General features: G+C 41.1%; 1 protein-coding gene across 1 annotated transcript in view; it reads right to left on the bottom strand.

Annotated features, from left to right (window-relative positions):
• LOC112074743 (dymeclin-like) overlaps nt 1-13,307 on the bottom strand; it is a 32,518-nt gene that overhangs the window by 17,534 nt on the left and 1,677 nt on the right. Inside the window, exon 2 of the mRNA XM_024141849.1 lies at nt 12,471-12,565. Coding sequence (XP_023997617.1) covers nt 12,471-12,565 — 95 coding nt within the window. The remainder of the gene's footprint in view (nt 1-12,470; nt 12,566-13,307) is intronic.

Genomic DNA, 13,307 nt, shown 5'->3' with positions numbered 1-13,307 from the left:
TTGGCTTCCACCTTAAGCGCCGTCCAGCAGGTATGCAATGCGCGTTTGCACGAATTGTTCTTCTTTGTGATCGAACACCCAAACTTAGATTTGTTCTGGCCATAAACACTTTTTCCAAAATCTTCCTCGTTATGTGCTCTGTGTTCTTTTGCCAACTTAATATTTTATTTTTATTGGCCAGTCTGAAATATGGCTTTTTCTTTGCAACTCTGCTAGAAGGCCAGCATCCTGGAGTCACCTCTTCACTGTTGACGTTGAGACTGGTGTTTTGCAGGTAATATTAATGAAGCTGCCAGTTGAGGACTTGTGAGGCGTCTGTTTCTCAAACGAGACACTCTAATGTACTTGTCCTCTTTCTCAGTTGTGCACCGGGTCCTCCCAATCCTCTTTCTATTCTGGTTAGAGCCAGTTTGCACTGTTCTGTGAAGGGAGTAGTACACATGTTGTACGAGATCTTTCAGTTTCTTGGCAATTCTCGCAGGAGTAGCCTTAAATTTCTCAGAACAAGAATAGACTGAGGAGTTTCAGAAGAAAGGTCTTTGTTTCTGGCCATTTGAGCCTGTAATCGAACCCAAAATGCTGGTTTTTCAAGATACACAACTAGTCTAAAGAAGGCCAGTTTTTATTGCTTCTTTAATCAGAACAACAGTTGTCAGCTGTGCTAACATAATTGCAAAAGGGTTTTCTATTGATCAATTAGCCTTTTAAAATGATAAACTTGGGTAGCTAACACAACGTGCCATTGGAACACAGGAGTGATGGTTGCTGATAATGGACCTCCTGTACGCCTATGTACATATTCCATTAAAAATCATCCGTTTCCAACTACAATAGTCATTTACAGCATTAACAATGTCTACACTGTATTTCTGATCAATTGATGTTAATTAATGGACAAAAAATTAGCTTTTCTTTCAAAAACATAACAGAGGAAGATTGGAAAAAAGTGTTATGGCCAGACAAATCTAAGTTTGAGGTGTTCGGATCACAAAGAAGAACATTCGTGCAACGCCATGCCATACCCTGTGGACGGCGCTTAAGTGGAGCCAATTTCCTCCTACAACAGGACAATGACCCAAAGCACAGCTCCAAACTATGCAAGAACTATATAGAGGAAGAAGCAGTCAGCTGGTATTCTGTCTATAATGGAGTGGACAGCACAGTCACCGGATCTCAACCCTATTGAGCTGTTGTGGGAGCAGCTTGACCMGTATGGTACGTAACAAGTGCCCATAATGCCAATCCAACTTGTGAAATCTCTTCAGATTACCTCAACAAATTGACAACTAGAATGCCAAAGATCTGCAAGGCTGTAATTGCTGCAAACGGAGGATTCTTTGACGAAAACTAAGTTTGAAGGAGAATTATTATTTCAATTAAAAATCATTATTTATAACGTTGTCAACGTCTTGACTATATTTCCTATATTTCCTTGCAACTCATTTCATGTATGTTTTCATGGAAAACGAGGACATTTCTAAGTGACATCAAACTTTTGAACGGTAGTATGCATATTGTACAGAACAGTATCTTTGTACAGAACAGTATCTCCTCATGTGGAGGCTGTCGCACCTGAAAGACAAGGGCAACAGAGGAGAGGGAAAGAAGGGGAAAAAATATATATATATATATTGTCTGTTTTTTGTTTGATAAGTGTTTTTCTGGAGAAGAGTTTAGAATGTGTTGTTAAAAAGGGAGGCATAGTAAAATAGGTAAAAGTGCAGCAAATTTGGCTTTTTCATTTGTAATATTACAGCCACAGTGACTGAGGTAGTCACATGCATATTATAATAAATTGTTATATACAGTTGAAGTCAGAAGTTTACATACTTCTTAGCCAAATACATTTAAACTCAGTTTTTCACAATTCCTGACAGTTAATCCCAGTAACAATTCCCTGTCTGAGGTCACTTAGGATCACCACTTTATTTTAAGAATGTGAAATGTCAGAATAATAGTATCGAGAATGATTTATTTCAGCTTTTATTTCTTTCATCACATTCCCAGTGGGTCAAAAGTTTACTGTGACACAGTGAATTATAAATGAAATAATCTATCTGTAAACAATTGTTGGAAAAATKACTTGTGTCATGCACAAAGTAGATGTCCTAACCGACTTTCCAAAACTATAGTTTGTTAACAAGAMATTTGTGGAGTGGTTGAAAAACAAGTTTTAATSACTCCAACCTAAGTGTATTTAAACTTCCGACTTCAACTAAACTAGGCTCAGCAGACAGGAAATCCACTCCTTCTCTCATTCTCTGTAGCGCTAACATTGACATTAGTCTTGAGCATGCCGTAAAATCATTGGTATAAGATAGGTGCTTCTCCTTAATGACATTGTCTATAAATTTATAATCAATGCTTTGCCCATGGATTGGCGTTATAGACAGACTTAACATGCTCTTAGAATTCCAACAATAAGGTTATAATATTTGTTTGGGAAAACTACAGTGTAGCGTGATGATGAAAGGAGGCTCGGTGTTGCTTGGAAAACTACAGTGTAGCGTGATGATGAAAGGAGGCTTGGTGGTTGTTGGGAAAACTACAGTTAGCGTGATGATGAAAGGAGGCTTGTGGTTGTTTGGGAAACTACAGTGTAAGCGTGATGATGAAAGGAGGCTCGGTGGTTGTTTGGGAAACTACAGTTGTAGCGTGATGATGAAAGGAGGCTGGTGGTTGTTTGGGAAAACTACAGTGTAGCGTGATGATGAAAGGAGGCTGGTGGTTGTTTGGGAAAACTACAGTGTAGCGTGATGATGAAAGGAGGCTCGGTGGTTGTTTGGGAAACTACAGGTAGCTGATGATGAAAGAGGCTTGGTGGTTTGTTGGGAAAACTACAGTGTAGCGTGATGATGAAAGGAGCTGTGGTTGTTTGGGAAACTACAGTGTAGCGTGATGATGAAAGAGGCTTGGTGGTTGTTTGGGAAAACTACAGTGTAGCGTGATGATGAAAGGAGGCTGGTGTTGTTTGGGAAAACTACAGTGTAGCGTGATTGATGAAAGGAGGCTTGGTGTTGTTTGGGAAAACTACAGTGTAGCGTGATGATGAAAGGAGGCTTGGTGGTTGTTTGGGAAAACTACAGTGTAGCGTGATGATGAAAGGAGGCTTGTGGTTGTTTGGGAAACTACAGTGTAGCGTGATGATGAAAGGAGGCTCGGTGTTGTTTGGAAAACTACAGTGTAGCGTGATGGATGAAAGGAGGCTCGGTGGTTGTTTGGGAAAACTACAGTGTAGCGTGATGATGAAAGGAGGCTTGGTGGTTGTTTGCAAAGCGTCTAAGATGCAGATATGAAGACAGTGTGAGGTATTATACAATGATAATAACATGCGTGCCTCCGTTCATCACAAGCACCACACAGTCAATCTATCTGCGAGCTATTCACACATTCATGTAACTGGCCTTCTGGGAAGGAACCAAGGGATGAAGACGGGAGTGTTCACTAACGGAGTGGAAAGCCCTTTCACCCTCTGCTGCCTCTGAATATATGGACCTAAAAAGTGATTTTTCTTTAAAGTGTCAATTAATAACAAAAAATCCTTGACAGAAAATGTGCAAATCTGACATTTGGAAATTCCAGGAGTAAATTCCCCTGAGAGCAAAATCACRAATGTACTACATTACCTTCCCCACCCACCACCATATCCCTAAACAGCCCAAATCATAAATGTACTACATTACCTTCCCCACCACTACATCCCTAAACAGTGAAGACACGGACAATAGTGTCAGCAGGCTACTCTCTTAGTCATCATAAAACACGGTGGATTGTGTGTGTCCGCCTACGCAAAGAGTATTTCTGTTTCCACTTCCCCGTGGTCACGCAACAGCGTTAAATAATCCTGAAAGAATTGATGAGAGGAAGAGGAGTGCTCGCGTGGTGGTTCTGGTTAGCTGTCCCGTGACAGTGAGCGAGCTTGGCCAGGAAGTGTGTGGTCCTAGCCAGGGTCCATCCGGTAAAATGGGCTGTGTGCTGGGTCAGTGACTCACTGTTCTGGCCCTTCACAGTCTTATTCTTTCATATGGTTAAGTCTCCTAACCACAGAGAGCAGAGGAGAATCCTGTGCATGCGTGAATCCTCCTTCCTTTCAACAGCTTGGAACCATTAGTGTTACCATCACTGACTGACTAACTGAGTGCTTCACAGCTGGAGAGTACCCGCGAGACGTGATAATGTCTTTATTCAGAGCCAACCACAGACTGACAGCCAGTCTAGTGGTCTAACACGGAGGTATCATGAAGAATAGAGCGACAGCATTTCAAAGGCTGGACGACGTTCTGATGCTACAGTGCAGAGATCTCAATGCTTAGGCATGTATAAATGGAAAGATAAATATTTCACAAAATATGACTAATGTCTGTCTAATGACCAAGTCGATGACATAATCAGGGTGGAGTAAGTGTTTGAGTGTGTTTGTGTGCTTAGAGCTACCAAGGCAATCTGGAATATGTTGTTGTGTATCAAGTCATCAGGGCATTTAACCTCTTAAAATGTAGGGTCCCCTTGATATAAATGTTTAATTCAATGTCGTCCCTGAATACAGGGTGTCTCCTGAAAGCTGGGGATCTTGGCTTWCTTCCCGTACCATACAATCTTTGGTGTGACTTAGTACCATATATGAGCATACGGCCATAGAAGGGGCAGGCCACACCCACTCGCCCATTTCAAGATGGCTGCGACTCACAGTCCAGATAAAGCTATGTAAATCTTGAACAATGTCGATATGTGATTAAAGCATAGACTCCACAGATAATGTTGTTTGATCGGCCTGTGACCTACCATTATTGATTCACAGCCCAGAGAGTCAAGGAGTCCAATTTAAACTTTGTTTTCACTAAACAACCAACATCTTACAAKGTAAGCTTCCATGTGGTCTGTGTTTGAGCTAGAGCTACATGTTTTCAAATGAATCGTTAGGTTCTTACGAACAAAAGTAGCCTAGTGTCAATGTTCTCCGATAATGTATGGCTGAACTWGAAGATCAAATGTCCACCAACATCTTTGAGCACCAAAAGTGTGTTGTTTTTATCTTTCGACTGAGGAGTGGGTAAAATGAAAGATGGACAGTTGTGTAGCCAATAAGATAAACTTTACAGTCATATCAGATGACCTGGGTGGGACTTGTGTAGGACGGAGTAGCTCGTTAGCGTAATGCAAACAGTTGCTACCGGTACTTAGAAAGGACACACTCAGAACGCAYCATAGTATATTGAACGGATTCTTTCATCGCTTTGGCATAAAAATGGCTTATCAGGGATTTAAAAAGAAAGTGAAAAGCCAAGAGAACTACCCAACGGGGGGTAAAAAGATGACAAAAGCCAGGAATACCGAGAAAGAGGCTTTGGAGGAAAATCTTAGTGAGTCAGACACAGATGCTGGGAGCTACCTATGACTCAGGTGGATACTTTTTTCCCCTCGAAGGATTGGATGCTAATTAATTAGTATATTAGTATATTAATTTGTATATTAATTTGTATATAAATATATATATAAAAAATGTCACCTTTATTTAACCAGGTAGGCCAGTTGAGAACAAGTTCTCATTTACAACTGCGATCTGGCCAAGATAGAGCAAAGCAGTGCGACAAAAACAACACAGAGTTACACATAAACAAACGTACAAACAATCGTACAGTCAATAACACAAYAGAMAAATCTGTATACAGTGTGTGCAAATGAAGTAAGGAGGTAAGGCAATAAATAGGCCAATAGTGGCAAAGTAATTACAATTTAGCCATTTACACTGGAGTGATATATGTGCAGGTGAGGATGTGCAAGTAGAAATACTGGTGTGCAAAAGAGCAGAAAAATGAAAAAATGTGGGGATGAGGTAGGTAGTTGGTTGGATGGGCTATTTACAGATGGGCTGTGTACAGATGGGCTATTTACAGATGGGCTGTGTACAGCTGCAGCGATCGGTAAGCTGCTCTGACAGCCGACGCTTAAAGTTTGTGATTTTTGTGATTGTGTGATTCAGTGATTTTTGCAATTCGTTCCGGTCATTGGCAGCAGAGAACTGGAAGGAAAGGCGGCTAAAGGAGGTGTTGGCATTGGGGATGACCAGTGGAATATACCTGCTGGAGCGCGAGATTTGTTTAGTTTTTCACTCAAAATTACAATTATTGATAGAGAACAACGACACTGGATGTTCTGAGTCCATTCTAATGCTTAAATCACATCAGAAGTMAATTTCTTTGTGCAATTGCCTTGTTCGGCATCCTGTTGAATGTGGAATGAGGGAGAGCACGGTTAGTTTTTTTGGAAAGTTTGTTGTTTTGGAAAGTTTTGAAAGTCTATTGAAACAGTTAGGTTGCTAGCCAGCTATCTTTTGAGTTTGGATCTCGTGTCGCGGTTGGCATCAGTTGCTGGGATCGCTACGATCTGTCCAGTGATCCTGCCGACCAAGGCCAGGTCTGAGGAGCTGCTTGGTGTATTTATTTATTTTATTTAACCTTTATTTAACTAGGCAAGTCAGTTAAGATCAAATTCTTATTTACAACGATGACCTACCCCAGCCAAAACCTAACGGGGACGACGCTGGGCCAATTGTGCGCCGCCCTATGGGACCCCCAATCATGGCCGGTTGTGATACAGCCTGGAATTAAACCAGGGTCTGTAGTGACGCCACTAGCACTGAGATGCAGTGTCTTAGACCAATACGCCACTTGGGAGCCCTAGCTGGTAGCTAGCTGCCTATCAAGCTAGCAGGGGTTTGAGGGGTTGAACGCAGCCCGTGACGCGGTTAGCCATTGTGGCTGAAACCGTGGATTGTCCCGGGCTTGTGGCTGTCTAGATCCCTACTGTTTGTTGTTGTTTCCCATCTTCCCTGCAACCTGCCCTGTCTGGAACTGCGAGGAGTAASAGCGTAACCTACGTAGCTACCATGACAAACACCAAAGCCAGCAGGTGTACCGTTGAGGACAGTGGTGTCTCTACATGACAGGTGAAGCGTCTTTTAAATTAACAAAAATAGTTTGACCATCAGATGTTACAACAACAAGAAGATAGCTTCAATTGTTGTGTCCAAATACTGGTGGAGTCAACTAATAATAGAATGAGAGGTCCAGGACCTGAAGACAAGTTTGCAGTTCTCCCAGGGTCAGGCCAGTGAGATTAAACAGGAGAACAGCAAGATGACAGCAATCTGTAAGTCACAGAGAGGACATCAGTTATGTATGTGAATCCATGATAACAATGACGGAGAAATTGGATTATCTTGAGGGACAATCAAGGCGGAACAACATTGTTGTGGTCGGAATTCCAGAATCTCCACGAGACCTGGATGGAGTCTGAGGACAAAGTGAGGGAAATTATCTCAGAGAAATTGAATATGCACCACAGGAAGATTGAGGTGGAGCGTGCTCACAGGACTGGAAAACCTACCACCGGCCCAGGTGACAGACCCAGGCCGATAGTGATCAAGTTCCTGAGGTTCAATGACAAKTTAGCTGTTCTGGAAAGAGCAAAGAACTTGAGAGGAACAAACATCTTCCTCAATGAGGACTATCCTGAAGGTGTGAGCCATAAGAGGAAATAACTTATCCCTACCATGAAAGCTGCCAGAGCACGTAGGGACATTGCTTACAGTATGACTGGCTCATTGTCCACCTTCCCTCCCAAAAGCCTGGAAGGGATGAGAGAGCCAAGCCTATGGGTTCGTAGCTTCAACCCTGCAGCACACACAAACACATTTACACACACCAACTGATTAATGGACTGCTGAATGTATATTTTTTTATCTTGCTTTGTTTGCTCTTTTCCATATTATGTCTATCTCTGATAAGCGACCCAGGAAAGGACTGAAAATAGACCATATTATAGGTAGGCTTAGAAATAAGGTTCATGAAATCAATAACATCAGACAACATTCATATATTARCCATTTCTGAGATTCACAAATGTAATTCATTTGATGATACAACAGTAGCAATACAAGGATAACATCTATAGAAGAGACAGGAACRCTTATGGGGGAGGTGTTGCTGTATATATTCAGAGCCATAACCCTGTAATGMTTAGAGAAGATGTTATGTCAAGTGTTATTGAAGTGTTGTGGTTGCAGGTTCACCTGGCACATCTAAAGCCTTTTCTTTTGGGGTGTTGCTATAGGCCAGATAGTGCTAGCAGTCAGTATCTTAATAATGTGTGAAATRCTTGACTGTTTACATCACATAGACTGAGAGGTTTACTTTCTTGGGGACCTGAATATTGACTGGTTATCATCAAGAAGAAGCTTCTCACTGTAACCAGTGCCTGTAATCTGGTTCAGGTTATTAATCAACCTACCAGGGTGTTTACAAACACTACAGGAGATAATCCACATGTATTGATCATATTTTTCCTAATAATGTAGAACTTTGTTCTAAAGCTGTATCYGTACCAAGTGATGCAGTGATCACAATATAGTGRCTATATCCAGTAAAGCCAAAGTTTCAAAAGCTGTGCCTAAAATAGTGTATAAGAGATTGTAGAACATATTTTGTAGATGATAATACAAATATTTGTTGGTCCAGACACTGCACTTGATGAATTTATGCTTCCTCCAATTATTGATAAACATGCACCTGTTAGAACTGTTAATGCTCGATGGATTGATGAGGAATTTAAAAACTATGGTTGAAAAAGATTGGGCAAAAGGAGTGGMTMATAAGTCTGGTTGCCCATCGGACTGGCTGATTTACTGCAAATTCAGAAATTATGTGACTAAACTCAACAAAAAGAAGAATTATTATGAAGCCAAGATCAATGACAAAGAAAGATKGGGGAAAAAACTTGAGTACTTGAAATTTAATTATGGGCAGAAAAACTAATTCAACGCCATCTTTCATTGAATCAGATGGGGTATTAAATCACAAAACCATTTGATGTTGAGAAATATTTTAATGATGGTTACTGAGGATGGTAGCTGACTCTATAGCCACTCCTATCTGTCATATCTTTAATCTGAGCCTAGAGGAAAGTCTTTGTCCTCAGGCCTGGAGGGAAGCCAAAGTCATTCCGCTACCCTAGAGTGGTAAAGCAGCCTTTACTGGTTCAAACAGCAGACCTATCAGCTTGCTGCAAACTGTTGGAAAAATTGTGTTTKACCAAAACAATGCCATTACTCTGTAAACAAATTAATAACAGACTTTCAACATGCTTATAGAGAAGGACACTCAAAATGTACTGTACTGACACAAATGACTGATGATTGGTTGAAATAAATTGATAATAATTAGATTGTGGGAGGTGTACTGTTAGATTTCAATGCAGCCTTTGACATTATCGACCATAACCTGTTGTTGAGAAAACGTATGTGTTATGGCTTTTCAACCTCTGCCATATCGTGGATTCAGAGCTATCTAATAGAATTCCAGAGGGTTTTCTTTAATGGAAGCTTCTCTAATGTCAAACATGTAAAGTGTGGTGTACCGCAAGGCAGCTCTCTAGGCCCTCTACTCTTTCCTATTTTTACCAATGACCTGCCAMTGGCATTAAACAAAGCATGTGTGTCAATGTATGATRATGATGATTCAACCATATAWGCATCAGCAACCATATATAATGAAGTCACTGAAACCCTTAACAAAGAGTTGCAGTCTCTTTTGGAATGGGTGGCCAGTAAAAAAATGGTCCTGAACATCTCTAAAATGAAGAGCATTGCATTTGGTACAAATCATTCCCTAAGTTCAAGACCTCAGCTGAAGCATGTAATGAATGGTGTGACTGTTGAACAAGTTGAGTAGACCAAAGTTACTTGGTGTTACCTTAGATTGTAAACTTTAATGGTCAAAACATAGAGAWTCAACGGTTGTAAAGATGAGTTGAAGTATGTCCGCAATAAYGAGATGCTCTGCTTTTTTGACAACACACTCCACAAAGCAAGTCCTGCAGGCTCTAGTTTAATCTTATCTTGATTATTGTCCAGTCATATGTTCAAGTGCAGCAAAGAAAGACCTAGTTAAGCTGCAGCTGGCCCAGAACCGTGGCACATCTTGCTCTTCGTTGTAAGAGGGCTAATACTAATACTATGCGTGCCAGTCTCTCTTGGCTGACAGTTGAGGAAAGACTGACTGAGTCACTTCTTGTTTTTATAAGAAACAATGTGTTGGAAATTCATTATTTTTTGCATAGTCAACTTACACACAGCACTGATACACACACTTACTCCAYCCACCAAACATGCCACCAGGGGTCTTTTCACAGTCCCCAGGTCCAGAACAAATTCAAGGAAATGTACAGTATTATACAGAGCTATTAGTGCATGGAACTCCCTTCCATTTTATATAGGGCAAGTGAACAGCAAACCTGGTTTCAAAAATGAATAAAGCAACACCATTCGGCACAACGCATAGATGCGCACACACACACTACATGTTAATATTTGTAAATGTATTTAAAATGTAAAGACTTTTGTCTGTAATGTCYTTTTCATTATGTGTTTAGACCCCAGTAAGACGAGCTGGATCCCCCGTGGYGTCGGCTAATGGGGATTCTAATCAATGCCCCCCAAAATCTGTCCCTTTAATTGTGCATCTGGCGAATGAGCAATGTGCCACCTAATGTGCTAGTCTAGCAATGGTTCTGTACTGCTGCTGCTCAATTCATGGCAATGTTCTCAAATAACCAATAATAGATATAAATGATATACAGTGCATTCGGAAAGTATTCAGACCTCTTTCCACATCTAAAATTGATTAAATGAAATGTTTTCCTCATCAACCTACACACTATTCCCATAATGACAGAGAGAAATGGTTTTAGAAATGTTTATTACAAATAAAAAACAAATAAAAAACAAAATAAAAAACAGAAATACTTTAGTATTCAGACCCTTTACTATGAGATTAGAAATTGAGCTCAGGCGCATCCTGTTTCCATTGACCATCCTTGAGAATGTTTCTACAACTTGATTGGAGTCCACCCTGTAAATTCAAATGATTGCACATGATTTGGAAAGGCACACACCTGTCTATATAAGTGCCACAGTTGACAGTGCATGTTAGAGCAAAAACCAAGCCATGAGGTCGAAGGAATTGTCCGTAGAGCTCCGAGAGAGGATTGTGTCGAGTACAATCTGGGGAAGGGTACCCAAAATGTCTGCAGCATTGAAGGTATCAAGAACACAGTGCCTCCATCATTCTTAAATGGAAGAAGTTAGGAACCACAAGACTCTTACTAAGCTGGCCTCCCGGCCAAACTGCGCAATCGGGAGAACGGCCTTGATCAAGGGAGGTTACCAAGAATCCAATGATCACTCTGACAGAGTTCCAGAGTCCTCTGTGGAGAGACCACCTTCCAGAAGGACAACCATCTCTGCAGCACTCCACCAATCAGGCCTTTATGGAAAGTGACCAGACAGAAGCCACTCCTCAGTAAAAGGCACATGACAGCCTGCTTTGGAGTTTGCCAAAAGGCACCTAAAGACTCTCAGACCATGAGAAACAAGATTATCTGGTCTGATTGAAACCAAGATTGAACTCTTTGCCTGAATTCAAGCCCTGTCTGGAGGAAACTGGCACCATCCCAACGGTGAAGCATGGTGGTGGCAGCATCATGCTGTGGAGATGCTTTTCAGTGGCAAGGTCTGGGAGACTAGTCAAGATTGAGGGAAGATGAACTGCGCAAAGCACAGAGAGATCCTTGATGAAAAACTGCTCCAGAATGCTCAGTACCTCAGACTGGGGCGAAGTTTCACCTTCCAACAGACAAGACCCCAAGCACACAGCCAGGACAATGCAGGAGTGGCTTCGACAAGTCTCTGAATGTCCTTTAGTGGCCCAGTCAGAGCCCGGACTTGAACCAGACATTATGGGGTATTTGTGTAGATTGATGGGAAAAAACTATTTAATCAATTTTAGTATAAGGCTATAACGTAACAAAATGTGAAAAAGTCAAGGGTTTGATACTTTCCGAATGCGCTGTACTTACCATCATATACTTCTGCTAGGAAAGCCTACTTTGCAGTTAACATTCATTGAGAAGGATTGGGGAAAGGTTTCTGTCAACCACAAGACGGTTATCACATCAACAGGCTGGCTGACATGGAGTGATAGACAAACGCGTTCACCACAGACAGACAGATGGGAAATTTTGCTGAAATTAATTGGCAGATAGTGTTAGATTTGTTTTTTTAAGCCAATATTGGATAACCAGGGTGGGATAAGATTGAGTTATTAGATAGTAGCTGGAGTTTGCGGTGTCTGATACTTGTGAGATTTTATATGACAGTTTGTGGTGAACATTTAATTTGCATGTACTTGCAGAGTTGTTCGGCGAGCTACTCATAGGTTGGCTGGTAGCTACTGGCGATCGATCCGTTGGGAGACTGGCTGTACTCTGACCTGCTAAACCTCTTCAGTCTACAGTTGGCCAGTAGGCTATGGCTCGAGTAAAGAGCATATCAATACCAGTTMAAATGCTTTGGCCATACCAGTGTCTGTGTTGACAGWCAGTAATAGTTCTACAGAGTGCCTACTAAACCTCACCTGATGATGCGCTGGGCAGCGTACTGGTGTAAGCAGCGGAACTGGGCTGACATATTGGCCAGGGCTGCCAGGCAGTTGGTGTGCAGGTACTTATCCTGGAAGAGAGGAAATAAGAGATGTATAATGACCTTCCTGGAAGTCCATTGAGATGCGTACTAAGTATAGTTTCAAGTTTTAATGTCACGTGCACAGGTACAGTGAAATGCCTTTCTTGMCAACTCTAAACCCAACAATGYAGTAATCAATATCCATGTAGTACTAAAAACAACACAAGGTTGAACAAAAACACATGAGAAATGAAAATCTGAAGTAGGCCTAAACAAAGTGTATGTGGTCATGTAGGTGTGTGTGTCCAGGGTTTTTACTGCATATAAAAGTATTGGGGCGGGCCAGCCTAAGTGTTTTTTCGGGCCGTCTATGTCCAAACAGTAAAAACTGAAATTACTAAAACCAGATAAAAAGTATGTAGAAAATATAATTTATATATATATTTTTTATAATCTAACAATCACCAAAATAAAAGGAGAATCTATATTGAACAAAAATAAAACACAACATGCAACRATTTCAAGGATTTTACTGAGTTACAGATTATATATGGAAATCTGTTATTGAAATAAAATCATTAGGCCCTAATCTATGGATTTCACATGACTGGGATTACAGWTGTGGATCTGTTGGTCACTGGTGTGACCACCATTTGCCTCATGCAGCGTGACCCGTCTCCTTCACATAGAGTTGATCAGGCTGTTGATTGTGGCCTATGGAATGTTGTACCCACTACTCTTCAATGGCTGTGTGAAGTTGCTGGATATTATCAGTAACTGGAACATATTG

Source organism: Salvelinus sp. IW2-2015, unplaced genomic scaffold (assembly GCF_002910315.2).
Source record: "Salvelinus sp. IW2-2015 unplaced genomic scaffold, ASM291031v2 Un_scaffold2790, whole genome shotgun sequence".
NCBI lineage: Eukaryota > Metazoa > Chordata > Actinopteri > Salmoniformes > Salmonidae > Salvelinus > Salvelinus sp. IW2-2015.
This window is presented reverse-complemented; position numbering and strand designations above follow the sequence as displayed.